The sequence below is a fragment of the Papio anubis genome, chromosome 2, assembly GCF_008728515.1.
Source record: "Papio anubis isolate 15944 chromosome 2, Panubis1.0, whole genome shotgun sequence".
Lineage (NCBI taxonomy): Eukaryota > Metazoa > Chordata > Mammalia > Primates > Cercopithecidae > Papio > Papio anubis.
Window position 1 is genome coordinate 160542652 of NC_044977.1, and position 15250 is coordinate 160557901.

Genomic DNA, 15250 nt, shown 5'->3' on the forward strand with positions numbered 1-15250 from the left:
TAACTTGAAGTTGTAAGTTGTAAGTGTAAAATAAATGAAGGAAGAGGTAGCAATATTTTATTAGTAATAATGGATGGCTACAAAATAGCAAATTCCAGATAAGTGCTTATTTTGAAGGACATACAAATAGATGTGCATATATAATAAATAAAACCAAGAAATCTGAACTGTCAGCAACTGGGAAGACTGCTGCCCACCTCTTATGCGGCACTTCCTACGGGACCTGTGTACCCACAAACCAGGCTTTGATAGGCCCCTTACAAGGCAGCCCAAGATAATAAAGTAAGTTAATCTCGTATCAGGGAACCTGGCTCTAAAGAAGTTACTGTGCTGTGGGGCAGGAGATACCTCTCTTCCTACAAATAATTTGTTAGAAAAGCATTATAATCAAAAGTAAAAAAGTATTTCAATGGAAAAAGGACAGTCTTTTCAACAAATGTTGCTGGAATAATTGAACATCTATATGCAAAGAAAATAAACCTTAACCCATTACAACATATACAAAAAACACACTCAAAATGGATCACAGACCTAAGTATAAAACCCAAAACTATAAAACTTCTATAAGAAAACACAAAGAAAATCTTTGTGAACCTGGATTAGGCAGGGAGTTCTGAGATATCAAAAGCATCGTCCATAAAAGAAGAAATTGAAAAACTAGACCTAATCAAAATTAAAAACTTCCCCTCTTGGAAAAGACACACTACCAACTGGAAAGAAACATTTTCAAATAAATATCTAATAAAGGACTTGTATCCACATTATATAAAGAATGCTCAAAATTCAATAATTAGAAAACATAATTTTTTTTAAAACAGGCAGGGCAGACACTTCACTAAAGAAGATATATGGATGGCAAATAAGCATATGAAAAGATATCCAACATCACTAGTTGTGAGGGAAATGCACACTAAAATCATCGTAAGATACAATTGTATACTTATTAGAATGGGGGGTGAAGGCAATGACACTCCCTTGTGCTAGGGAGGATGCAGGACTACTAGAAGTTCCAGGCACTGCTGGTGGGGGTGCAAAATAATAAAGCCATCTTGTGTAAAACAATTTGGCAGTTTCTTATGAAATTAAATATACATTAAGTGTATGACCCAGCAATTACTCACAGGTATTTACCCAAGAGATATGAAAATTTATTTTCACGCAAAAGCCTGTACACAAATGTTGACAGCAGCTTTATTCATAATCATCAGAAAGTGGAAACAATCTAAATGTCCTTAAACTGGTGAATAGGTAAGGTACACCCACAATAGAATTATTACTTTAAAAAACAGCAACAAACTACTAATACACACCACCGACATAGATAAATGTCAAATGCATTATGCTAAGTGAAAGAAGCAGATTCAAAAGCCTCATTCATATGGTATGATTCCATTTTTAGTGCATTCTAGAAAAGGTAAAGTGACAGAGACAAAAAACGAATTAGTGGCTGCCAAGTCCTGGAAGTAGGGGGAGAGAAAGTAACCACAAAAAGGCATAAGATAATTTGAGGGGATGATGGAACTGTTCTATATCTTGACTGTGGTGGTGATTACAAGACTGCATGCATCTGTCAATGCTCAGAACTATACACTAAAATAGGTACATTTTACTATACGTAAATTGTACCTTAAAAAAAAATTACATACTCATGCTAAAATTAAAATTGAACAAAAGAGTAAGAAGTATAAAGCAATCATCTCTCTCCATCCTCTAATTCATAAATACAAGCACTTTTAATTTCCACAGTACTTTTCTCAAAGGAAATCTGGTTCTTCATAAAATTAATAATTTTTCACTGATATTCATAAACATCATATCATAAAATAATCCATAAGACTACTTCAATGATAAGACTTCATTTCAGGATTTGAACCAACAAATCTGGTGGTTACTTAAATCCCTGATGTTCACAATTAAACAGTTTCATTAAGATAGTAGCAGAAATGGTAACACTTAGAATAAGGCCTTTCAGTCTAAAAGGCTTTAGTTTAGGCCTACCTTTGGTACTATCTGTGAAAGCTGCTGGACATCCATTGCATCTATTTCTTCTCCTGAGACTGACTGGGAAGTTTTGGAATACAATCCCAGACGACTGGCTAAAGTGAATGAGAGAGAAAATGTAATAAACCAAATTGTTTTCGCTTGACGGGCTAAGTCAACATAATGCTCATTTAGTATGATTTGCTATCTATTCTCTTTTTTTATCTACTAGTAATACAAACCTATCTGAATCAATATTAAGTCTGGGGTTTTATGTTTGACTTTTATTTTTGTTTAAATTTAAGAATAAAGAATTTTCAAGGTTGGCCACAGTGGCTCAGGTTTGTAACCTCAGCACTTTGGGGCTAGAGGATCGCTTGAGCCCAGGAGTTCAACACCAGCCTGGGCAATATAGCAAGACCCTGTCTCTACAGGAAAAAAGAAAAAAAAAAAGAATTTTGACTGTTTAAGCCAGCATACCTAAGAATTGAAACTAGGCCAATCAGGTTCTGCTCAGCAGCTGAAATGCAATGAAGATCAGAGTGCATTTTAAGTATAGTGTCCAAAGCCAGACAAAATGGTGGTGGATCTGTGGTAATCATGTAGTTATACATAAATGAAAATAAACATTGAAAAGTTATTCTTCCAATAATATCATGTTCCTAGTGACCTATTCTTAGACAATATATAGTTCGAAACTCCTGGACTAACCCCTCTCCAAATAAGAATTAATGGAGTTTAGCCAACTGTTAAATTTATCAGTATGAATTACAGTTTAGAGGCTCTGGGAAATTCACTTTCAGTCTCTTTTTTGCCCTTATTATACTTCTTAAGGTAATCTTAAATAGCATTCAAATATAGGTATACATGATAAAAAAACAAATACATATAACAAGCTATTTTCTTCCAAATTATGCACAAGTCTGCTTTGAAAATTATACTTAAGTTGAAATAGAAACTAAGTTTCATGTTTTCTTTGACATTCATCATCTAGTGCTTTTATTCTGTCATCACGGTGATCATGAGATTAAAAATAATTACCCTCTGTGAATAAAATACATGTGATTTCATGATTTAGTTATGCATGTCAATGTTATTACTTTTTAAACTATAATCAGTTTTGCAAACTTTATATAGACGATGAGCAAAACCATGAGTCGATTTCAACTGTATAATCTCAATATTACATAAACATATTCATATCTAATAGTTCACAAAATTATGCACCACAGTATTTTAAGAAAAACTATCGAAAACAAAAGAAAGCAGTCTAGTTATACCGATTGCAATTGCAGTCTCCTGTGAATCTCCAGTAATCATTTTTATTGATACTCCTGAGGCAATGAGTGTTGTAACAGCTTCTTTCACACCAGTTCTAGGTGGATCAATGATTCCCACCAAGCCAAGAAATGTCAGCTGTCCCAGTTCAGGACCAGAAGCCAAAGCAAGAACTTAGGAAATAATAAAATCCAAACAACAACAAAAAAAGTGAGTCACAAAAACATCAGAATTTAGTTGATAGAATTTGGAGACAGTAACACTTCTTAAATAAATCACTTAAGACTATAATGTCATTTGTAAAATCAAAATGATTACAGACCAAAACATTATAGTTTAATGGTTCTGGATAAGGGGTCCCTTTAAGCTGTTTTAACTAAAAAGAATCAAACTAAAGAACTGAAGGGCAGAGTAGGCAAGAGATGGAAAATTAACAGTATCTTCACATAGTAACCACATGCAGCTACTTTCAACAGGAACTACTGCCTCTTTAGAAAATAGAATTAATTATTTAGAGAAACTATGGGTTTGTCAAGCTTTAAAGTCAATTTTAAACCAACACTTTTGAAGGTGGCTTCTAATGGATCTTCATCTTTCTATTTGCAAGATCTCCAGAAAAATCAAACACTTTGAAGAGAAGGCTGTATTAATTAATTATACACAGCCTATAACAACTTTGTACATGAAAACTCCTGGAAGGTAAAGTTAATTTGAAAGCGGTTGTAAAACCATAAATACCAACAATAGTTTGGATTCTTTTACTCTTTCCATAACATGAACAGACATTTCTTATTTGTAACTTTGGTTCTCTAAGAGTATATAAATAACACCATCATATTATTATTTCTACTTATTTCCCTGTCATCCTTGGGCATGTAAGATAAAGTATAAAGTACTTTTCATTTCCCAAATATCATTTAGCTTGCTCTCAGAATTATGGAACTCCAGTAACTACTTTCATTAACCAAAGGGATGTACCTGCATCTGAGACATTAGACTGAACAACATGCACATACAAACTAAACATAAATAAGTCAAGGGGAGACTGAAAAGCCCCAGAGAGACCAAAGAAAGTATCTATTCTTGTTCAAGCAGAAGGTATGAAAGATTACATATACCCCCCCAAAAAAAAAATCAAGGTTAAAGGCAAGTAATTCTATTTTTCCAATGTAAGAGTCATATACCTAATTATTTATGTAGATGTGGGCTCCAAAAGCTTTCACCCTTGAAAGAATGAGCCACTTCACAGTTTCTGGTGTTTGGGATAGAGGCTGATGGTAACAGAAGGGGACAGTGACAAAAATGTATGTCAGCAAATCCTAAGACGGAAAGATCAGCTCTGCACACTCCTAATGGAGGGGTGGCACTAGTCTAGAGGTTAGTATCCTGCATTTATTTGCTTCTTTAGCACCAATGAAAATCTGTTGCTACTCTCTGAGTCAAGGATAGGTAAACTTTTTTCATGTGAAGAATCCCTGACATAAAACAAAATATACTCTAATATCAAAATTAAGAATCACAGTATTTTAGAAACTTAAGTTTTATAAGATATAACGTAAGTGCATATCAACTGAGGTTTAAAATCTTTCTGTTCTTCATTATGGTAATTGCAGGGGGAGGAGGGAAATGGAGCACAAGGGGAGATAAAGAAGAAAAGACATGAAGCAAGAGACAAATGAGCAGAATGTTTCCCAAAACCCTGTGCAACAAAAACTTTCCCCTCTACCAACTCTGCTCTACTTCATAATGTTACAATACAAAACATACATACACAAACCTCCACAATCCTTCATATGAAAAAAGTTAGTCATTATAACAAGGTAGGAAAACTCTGTTCCAGAAACTAAGAAAAAGAGGGAACATATACTAGACCTTCAAAACCTCTTTAAGTCCTCTAAATGCAAGCCACTTTAAAACCTCTTGCTATGTGCTGCTAAGAGTTCCCTACCTTTTTTTCTCCGCTCTTTTAATGCTGTATTAATTGCTGGAAACAAAGCCAACAAACTCGAAGTGATTACATCCCAGAAGTTCAAAAGAGGAGAGAAACGGGTTTACATTTTGTCCACCAACGGTCTTTTTAAAAAATAAATAAATAAGTGCATCTTAGCAAAAGTAATTTAAAAAGAAAGGGTCAAAGCCCCAGATGTCAGCAATCAAGAAGGAGATGAATCAGGGGAGTAACAGGCCCTCTGCACCAGTCTTCCCAGGATTGGCTCAGTGGAGCTGCCATTGCCCCTTCATACACAGGCTTTAGCAATCAAAACCCTAATTTTGTGGCAGCAAGGCCTCCCTGCAGTGCCCCTTAAGTCTCTGAAACTCCCACTTGCTCTAAGGATTGTAATCCTGGGCCAAGCCTTAACTGTCATTCTCTTTCCCTAGCTGAGGTGGAAAGTTGAGGAATGTAAAGGGAACAAAGCATTACCCTGAGCCAGAGTATCTCAGCTTCCAGCAGCTGGGGCCACCAAACAGTTGGTCTGCCAACTGTTCAGAAGGCAGCAAGGGTACAATGTACGAGGGCACCCCCTGTGCTCAATTCTCCAGAGTGTCAGTTAGCATTTGCACATTTGGCTTGATAAAAACATATCAAAACCCTGTGGTTTCAGAGACCCTGGGTCTGGCCCAGGTAAACCAGAAAAGAGGTTCCTCCTGCCCCAGAACTGATGCTGAGAGAAAGAATCTGCCTTGGCTTCAGGGGTCCAGAAAGCTTGAGGACTGAGGTGGGGGGGATCCAGAGAATGTTCCAGATTCAGGTCTTTGGGATGAAACCCCAGAAACTCTAGAACCTGCCATCAAAGCCTCTTACATTAAAAGGGGGAAGGAAAAGTTGTTTTCCTTTAAATTTTTTTCCATCCAAAATATCCATTTGCAAAATAACTTCTCAGCCACGAGTCTCTGCCTCCCATTTCCTTGGAGACAGGGGATGAAGTGTTAAGATGGTCACAATACAGCCCATATCCCAGATGAGATGCACCAAGCTCTGGGGGCAGGGCTATGAGGAGTGATCTTGGTTCAGCAGCCTGGGGGCTGGCACAGACGGTTCAGAGAGAAGGGCATAAAGCAATGGCAGCAGGCTGGGAGCAGTGTTCTCTGCTGATAAGAGTACCTTTCCAAACTTAGTTTATTTTAAGAACAGAAGCCCTATATAACCATACAAATGTTTAAAATTCAAAAAAAGCCTTTGCTTAAGTGAACAACAAATAAAAACATTTCTCACATAACTTGTTTTTCTTCCTCCCAGAAACTGTAGTGCTTAGACTCCTATTTCATTAAAATAATAAAATTAAGGAAGCCAACTCTTCCAAGTGCTCTGAGACTACATAACTATATATATTCTGCAGAAGCCAGATGACTATCCAGAAGGTAAGAATCAGGTTAGGACACCAACCACCAACCCCCTAGTCTTACACATGACATCCCTAGGAGAGGTGGCCTGATGTGTGTGTGTGCAGCAGACCCTCTCCCCATCACTGCTCAGTCAGCAGCATATAAGTAAGCAGTATCTGGGGACTTCTTTACCTCCCTGGTGAACAGTAACAGATCAAGTTAGCAACCACCTTAAAGGATATATGAGAGGCCTCAGATTCAATTTTTAGAAAATTATTTTTGTCTTTAAGACAAAATGATAAAAAGAGAGTAACATCATTTTACCCTGATCCATTTCCCTTCTCACAAGATAAACTTGTTTAAAATAAAATTTCTATCAGCAATTCAGAGACCTCCGGAGATCTAAAAGAACCAGTGATTCATATTTTGCTACATTCTCAAATTTCCACCTTTTGAGGGCCAATTAACCAACTAAAACACAACACCTCAATACTGGCAAGGGTTCTACAAAGCCTGGAAGAGAGTTGGACAGCTCAGATGTGAAGCATGAATTCATCTGCAATTAAAAAAAGGCACTACCTTTCCACCCCAGGGGACTATGCTGAAATAGCCTTACCTCTGAGTCCCGCTGAGCCCATGCGTGCCTTCTCTTGTTGGTACACATCTCTCTGCTGCTGAGTAAGTGTCAAGGTCTGCCCTTTGCTCTGGTATGTAGTACAGTACTTAATTACTTGTTCATAAGCACCTTTCATAAAACAAATCTCTGGTCTGTCCTAAGAAAAAATGTACCAAACACAAGTTTAATTTCAACTTGTACATACCTTCCATTGGAGTCCAAAATTAAGTGCCATTCATTTCTCGTAATTCCCAGAGAAGCTACTCAAGCCTAAGGTTTTGACTGCCACCTGAACTCTGAAGATTAAATATTTCTGTATGGAGCTTTCTGTATCTTTTACAGAAAACATCTATCCCACCATCCCACACATTAAAGGCAATGCTATATACTAAGCCCCAAATTTGGCACTCTGAATGTGGAAAGAGGCTCATTGCAACACAACAGGAAATGGTAGAGAAATAACAGTTCACAATGGTTCAAGTTCTCTATTAGCTACTATATATATCTATATCTCCCTATCTACCTAAAACGCCATTTAATTCTCCCAATCACAGTGTATTTATGGGTATTATCAGACTTTTTCTTTTATTTTTTATCATGGTAAATAAGCTTATAAAGCTTATAATGAAATACTGCAGTTTCCTGTCCAACCCTTCTCACCACTAGTCCTACTCCATGGAAGCAAAATAATTTTAACATTTTTAGCTGTTTTCTCTGATATTTACCCTCATGTTTTTAACATGTTTATACTGCTCCTCCTTCAGGTATCAATTTTATACACTGTCTATTGTGACAGATGTTAATTTCCCCATTCCCACTACCTATTCCCCCCTCCCCATCGTTATGATACAGTTAAAGGAAAATCTGCCAGTATTTTGTTTACATCAAGACTCCTTGCCGCTAAGACAAGTGTGGTAATGACTACAGCAATTCACAAATATCCCAGCTCTCCTGGTAGGTAGGAGTGTATTTCCCTATTGCCCTCCTCACTCCGAAAGTCAGGCATGACTTGCTTTAGCCAATGAACATGAGTATTTGTGTCACTTCCAAATGGAATAGTAGGTGCCGGTGCATAATTTCCTATTCTTCTACCCCTGCTGTGACAGTGTGTGCTCACATTAAAATGGAGCTTCCATCTGCCTGAGTTCCCAAAAAACTACAATGAGCAGATATTTGGGGACAGGGAGGCAGCAGGAGAGCATGATGTTGTTTTCATGGCCTATCCTGATTGATAGCTCAAATAAGATACTTCTTTTCCTGTTCAAGTTTCGTCTTTTAGAAAGTTAATAACCACCTCTTTAATTTGCTTTGTTTTCTGTATACCTATCATTCATTCTTCCTAAACTCTTCAATGTAATATAAAACCCTTCTCATGGCATTTTTTCACATCAACAAAGAAGCAGATAAGCTATTACCTCTATATTATTACTGGAGACCGCCTTCCTTCACTCTTCTTTCCATTTCTAATTGGCTGATTTCTAGGCCTGCTGTATCACTGGTATCTAGGAACAATGCTCTACCTCTATCCTCACTGAATTTTAAGTCTTTAAGTCTCGCTTTTGTTTTGTTTTTTTAATCCACCAATATCTTTCTAAGAAAGGGTGTGTGGTGCAGGACACATTTTTCTTCTATCCTGACATTTGTAAGTTTAGCTAGGGATAAATTTCCTCTCATTTTGAAGGCTTTGCTCTATTATCTTCCAGCCTACAGTGTCAATGTTTTCATTGAAAAGTATAAGGAAATTAAAGTAGTGCCCCCTTATCCAGGGTTTAATTTCCTGCAATTTCTGTTACTTAGCAGCAGTCCAAAAATATTAAATAGAAAATTCCAAAAATAAATAATTCATAAGTTTCCAATTATACAACATTCTGAGTATGGCGATGAAATCCCACTCTGTCCTGCCAAAGACATCATCCCTTTGTCCAACATATCCACACTGCATATGCTCCCTGCCCATTAATCACTTAGTAGCCATCTATGTTACTGGAACGAAAAAAATATGGTATATATAAGGTTCAATACTACTCATGGTTTCAGGCATCCACTAGGAGTCTTGGAGTGTATCCCGCTAGACTAAGTGGCAGAGTACTGTACTTTAGTTCCTAAGCCCTTTTATATGATCTCCCCTTTGCTTAAAGCTCTCTAGAAGCTCTTCAAATTCTCTCTCTCCAAGTGTTCTCAGATTTCTTAATTATGGGTCTTGTGTTTATCCATCACCCCACCCTGCTTTAACACACATATTGTGCTGAGCAGTTGGTGGGCCACTTTATTCTAGATACCAAAGTCTTTTCATTCTGGAAAAGTTTCTAACATTAGTTGATAAAATCTTCTCATTTTCTGTTCTTTCTTCCTATTACCTATTCCTATTACCCTTCCTATAACCACCATGGGGTAATTACTGGATCTTCTGTATTTATTTTGATTTTTCTTACCTTTTATACTGTACACGCCTTTGACTTTGTTCTACTTTGATACATTTCTTGACTTTATTTGATAAACATTTCACTGAAAGTTATTTCATCGAAAGTTATTTCATCTTTTTTATGTTTTTTGGAAATTTTCTTTAGCATCTGTCATTACCTTTCTCTAAGACCCCTTTCTCTGTTGGTTTGGTCTTTGACTTTCATACTAAAGATTTTCTCCAAGTATCTAGTAATCCCTCCCTGTCACTTGTTTTTAAGAGTGAAGAAATTAAAAGACTAGAAGCTCCATGAGCACTGGCTGAGCTAAGGATCAACTGGGAAGCCTTCTTGTAGGGTGATGAGATAAAGTCCAGGAGTAGGTAAGTGCTTCTAATGAACAAAGAGTTTAGCTCAGAGGTGCCTCTTAAGACAGGGCTCCCCAACTCCCAGGCAGTGGACCAGTACAGTCCGTGGTGTGTTAGGAACCCAGCCACAAAGAAGAAGTGGGCTGCAGGCAAGCAAACACTACTGCCTGAGCTCCCATCTCCTGTCAGGTTAGCCAGGGCATGAGATTCTCATAGGAGCATGAACCGTATTGTGAACTACACATGCAAAGGATCTAGGTTGTGCACTCCTTACGAGAATCTAATGCCTGAGGATCTGAGGTGGACCAGTGTCATCGCAAAACCATTCCCTGCCTGCGGAAGCGTTCCAGGAAATCAGTCCCTGGTGCCAAAAAGGCTAGGGACTGCTGCCATACGAGACCAGGCAGCTTTTCTAAAACTCTTGAATCTTCTTACTGAGGGAATGAGAGTAGGGAGATGCCAGCCTTCATGTATTCTAAGAGACAAGTGGTGTTAAGAACTAGGGCTTAACCCTTCAGGACAATGACATCTTCTTAATCACTGTTTTCAGTCTTAAGGCTTAACCCTACCCTCTACTCTTATCCCCAGATTTCTGGTGTTCCACAGGGGTAAAGGAGGGCTAACCATCTGGCCTAAAGAAGCAGCAAAGGTACTTGGGGGAGTTCTGTTGGTTCCTTATTCAGAATTTCAAATATCTCTATTTTTAGCCTTATGCCTTACTCCCTGCCTCCAAAGGTACCTGGCACCTTTGAATCTTCCCTATACTTTCTGAGTTTATATCTTCTATTCCTTGTTAGTGATTTTCATGGGTTTCAGGGAGATAATAAATATATACAGTCATGTTCAAGTGAAAGTCCTTTAAAAGCAAACTAGCCACTGAAGTTACTTTTAAATTGGTAAGTTTCCCTATCTGTGTCAGGCTGACTTCTTACAGATCCTGAGTCACATCTGTGGGTTGGGGTTTTGTTCGTTCATTTCACCGGCTGGTTTTGTTTTGCAAGAGGAACTCTTCAGGTCAGCAAATGAGAAGAAGAATCAAATGTTTCCAAACATATCCTGCTACTTTCTGTCCCCCACTCCCACAACTAAGAAGATTTAATCTTCCAATGTAAAACTTTGGTGAGATAACATTAAAAGTTGCCGAAAAGTAAAATTATTAAACATTACATGAGCCACACTATCTTCAAGTACTGAGCGATGGTTTACAAAATGTAGTGAAACAGACCTATCCAAAAAAGTCACATGCATATTCTTGCCATGTAACTATATGGTTAAGGGCCATCAGCTGAAAATCGCTTAAGTTTAATGCAATTTCTGAAAGCTTTACATTAAAAGGTTTAAAGTGTAAGGCATTTTATTTTCGTAGTTTTATTTCCAATTGTCTTCTTTCCCCTAAGTTTGTAAAAGTTCCTTTAAAGAACAGACGGAAACCTTTTTTTTGGCCCTCATGAACATAGTTCCTGGAAGACTTCAATTCAAAGTTCAGTGTTAACCAACCTGGCCTTCCTTTTAAAACCAGTATGTTTCCACTTACATGAATGAAGGGAGATCCCTTCATTCCTGTTTTCTATAGAGATGTAATCATAGGTATCATATGCAAAAATCATGTGTTTGCTCATAGGTAAAAACATATAACCAACTAGTCATTCCTGTCAAAGGAACTATAAAAATAACAAATAAGTCCAGACATAGTGGCTCACGCCTGTAATCCCAGCACTCTGGGAGGCCAAGGTAGGAGGATCATGTGAGTCCAGGGCTTCAAGACCTAACATAATGAGACCCCATCTCTACAAAAAATAAGCAAAATTAGCCAGGTATGGTGGCACGTGCTTACAGTCCCAGCTACTTGGGAAGCTGAGGTGGGCAGATCACTTGTGCTCGGGAGGTTGAGGTTGCAGTGAGCCAAGGTCATGCCACTGCACTCAACCTAGGCAACAGAGTGAAGGAAAGTTTAAGGGGGTGTGGGTGTGGGGGGGGGGTGTGTGTGTATTTAGACGGAATCTCACTCTGTCGCCCAGGCTGGAGTGCAGTGGGGCAATCTCGGCTCACTGCAACCTCCGCCTCCTGGATTCTAACAATTCCCCTGTCTCAGCCTCCTGAGTAGCTGGGACTACAGGCACACATCACCACACCTGGTTAATTTTTGTATTTTTAGTAGAGACTGGGTTTCACCATATTGGTCAGGCTGATCTCAAACTCCTGACCTCAGGTGATCCACCAGCCTTGGCCTCCCAAAGTGCTGGGATTACAGGCGTGAGCTACTGCATCCAGCCTAAGCTTCAATATTTTTTAAAGTTAAGTTTAAACATCAAGCTGGTAATAGCAACTATGAGTGATATAATCATACACTCTAGATAATTCAGAACTCTTATTACACTAACTGGAAAAATTTCTAAAGCACCCAGGAACAAGGTGGAAGCTTAAAATACTGGTATGTCATTTCATCAGCTTGTAAGCTGGAGTAATCAACATGAATTACATACATTTGCAAACTACTTTCCAAAAAGTAAGGTGGTTTCATTTGTTCTGAAGATAAGACATTCCTTCAGTGAAAGAACACAGATTGAAACACAGTCTGCAAAGACCTTACAAGGAACTGTCATGAAGAACAGAAAAAATTCTGAAAAAACCAGATGTCACAAGCTTTAGGAGACTGAGACTAGGCTACAACTCATTTAAGCTGTTTGGTCACACAGCAACAACTCCATGAATATATCTATGCATGGATTCTATAAGGAAAGACTATCAAAGAGAACACAAACAGTAAGAGATGAGTGTACTATTAATTACACGTACTTTCAAGCAACAAGTCTTTATTATGTACAATGACTATTTAAACCCAAAGGTGGACGGTAAATGAAAAACTAGTCATCTAAGCTGAACAGGAAATACGTGTTCTTTAAACACATGGATACCTGCTGTGTTCGGTGTACACACTTAACAGCCATCCACTTTTGCTCAGAGCTAAAAGGGTATTCAGTTTTTCTGATGTAGTCTTGTTGAAGTCCATCAAGACCCATCTGTATGGCACAAAAAGAAAGTTAATTCTCACCTATATGTGATTATTTTTTCCTTTAACAAAGAACAAGGATCACAACTTGTAGCTAGGTTGGCTGGATTATTTTTCAGTTAACGGTGAAAGAATAAATGCTCCATCTATATATACTGTACTTCTTTACACAACAGTATACATTTTCAACATGAAAGCCCAGGTATGTAGATAGAGTCTAAGGCAGGTTTTCTGGATTGCACACTGACTAAACCTCCCACACCTACTGTATTAATCCCTTTACCAGCTCAAATTCTGAAAGGAAGCAGGATATAAATAAATAAAACTACCCAACCAATTCTGAGCATGTATTTTTATAATCAATAGAAGTTTCAGATTAAATCTCTCACTTCTTAGGGACTCAAATGTCTCACTTGTTATCATCCTAGTCCCTTACCCTCTACCACTTTATATCCTGAATACTACCAGTCATATTGTTGTTTTCCTTCCCAATCGCCTTTGCATCAGTATCAAATATGCAAATGTCAAAAATAACAAAAAATATCTTCCAAATATCAAAAAATGCTTAAACTACTCAAAATTCTACCATGTATTGCTTTCTATTTTCTATTGAAACATGTTCAGGCTCTTCTTCTTGGCCTTAAAGGTTCTCCAGAAACCCACCACATACAGTGTCTATAAAAATCCTCCTGGTCGGCCTGGCGCGGTGGCTCACGCCTGTAATCCCAGCACTCTGGGAGGCCGAGGTGGGCAGATTATGAAGTCAGGAGATTGAGACCATCCTGGCTAACACAGTGAAACCCCGTTTCTACTAAAAAATACAAAAAATTAGCCGGGCGTGGTGGCGGACGCCTTAGTCCCAGCTGCTCGGGAGGCTGAGGCAGGAGAATGGCGTGAACCCGGGAGGCAGAGCTTGCAGTGAGCGGAGATGGTGCCACTGCACGCCAGCCTGGGCGACAGAGCGAGACTTCGTCTTAAAAAAAAAAAAAAATCCTCCTGGTCGCACAAATACATTTCATTTTATCCAGTTTGGCCAATTCATTAGCCACAACCCACTCTATGCTCTTTTACTCCTCTCTACTTCTACTTTAGTTCATTCCCTAGCTTACCTCATCTAAACCCTTCCTATCTTTCAAAGCCCTCATATCCCAGCTCTGAATCTGCATTGTTCTTATATGTGACTTAATGTTTAAGATTTCAGTGTCTGCTGTCTTGGATTGCCTTTTGTCTCAAGAATGTCAATATAAATTCCCTACCTAAAATGTGAGGTCTCTGCCCATAAAAAAATAGGTTCGTACTCTTCATCTCTCAGAGAAACTAGTATCTTTATAAGCATAACACAGGAAATACTTGATAACTAATTCATGTTTTGAGTACTATACTATTTTAGTTGTAAGGAGACCAAATGATATAGAAATGTGCTTTTCTGCCAAGGAAACTATATATTCTAAAACTATAAATTTTATTTCATTAAATATGTTATAATAACCTGTAATTCTATACTGTCTCTCATTTCAAGCAACCTCATTTAGAAGCCTCTTGCTTTACGCAAGTATCAAAATTTCCTTTGAATACTCTTGAGGTAGGAATAGTGATTTTTGTTGTGAGTGACAGCCTGCACTTACTAGGTTTCTCACTGAATCAAATACAGGACTTAGGGGATAAGGAGACAGATTGGGACAGATGAAAAGTTAACTGAGACTTCTTCTCCCCAAAACAAATTATAACTTCACAATCATTTTGAAAAATTAACAAAGAAGAGAAAGGAAAAACTGAGAAAAGAAAGCTGTTTTCTCATGACTGTGTTATCTTTACATAGAAATACTAAAGAATGTTGCCTTTTATTCATTCAAAAGTTAGTGTTTATTAGCAATTACATACATTTATGAAGTATTTCACATGCAGATCTCAATATTGTGGAGGACAGGAACATTTCTTCATAAGAAATCAATGAATGTTCATTAGTTTGTAACTTGCATGTAAACAATAAAGTTATACTGAAAAACCTCTATACTTGATATTTATAGGAGTAAAACTGATACCCAAAAGATAGTAAAAACAATGTAATAGTATGAGTTTTTTTCACTCAATACTTAAAAACCAGTAATACTGAAATTGATGACACTGCGTTCTGTTGTGAGGGTACTGTCTCATTTGTCAAAGAAGAGAAATTTAGGTACGTACCTTCATTGCAAGAGCAATTAAGGCCCCTTCTGTTGGCTTCCCCATTAGAGTATTGTTTCTAATTACAGCATCATTGCACACACAGCCCGCC

General features: G+C 37.8%; 1 protein-coding gene across 6 annotated transcripts in view; it reads right to left on the bottom strand.

The window, feature by feature from the left end:
* ATP2C1 (ATPase secretory pathway Ca2+ transporting 1) overlaps positions 1-15250 on the bottom strand; it is a 164755-nt gene that overhangs the window by 34603 nt on the left and 114902 nt on the right. For all 6 annotated transcript variants that reach the window (XM_017955901.2, XM_017955903.2, XM_017955904.2 and 3 more), the window contains 5 exons: positions 15160-15249; positions 12881-12985; positions 7199-7355; positions 3261-3431; positions 1999-2096 (listed from right to left, as the gene is read on the bottom strand). In XM_017955901.2, coding sequence (XP_017811390.1) covers positions 1999-2096; positions 3261-3431; positions 7199-7355; positions 12881-12985; positions 15160-15249 — 621 coding nt within the window. The remainder of the gene's footprint in view (positions 1-1998; positions 2097-3260; positions 3432-7198; positions 7356-12880; positions 12986-15159; position 15250) is intronic.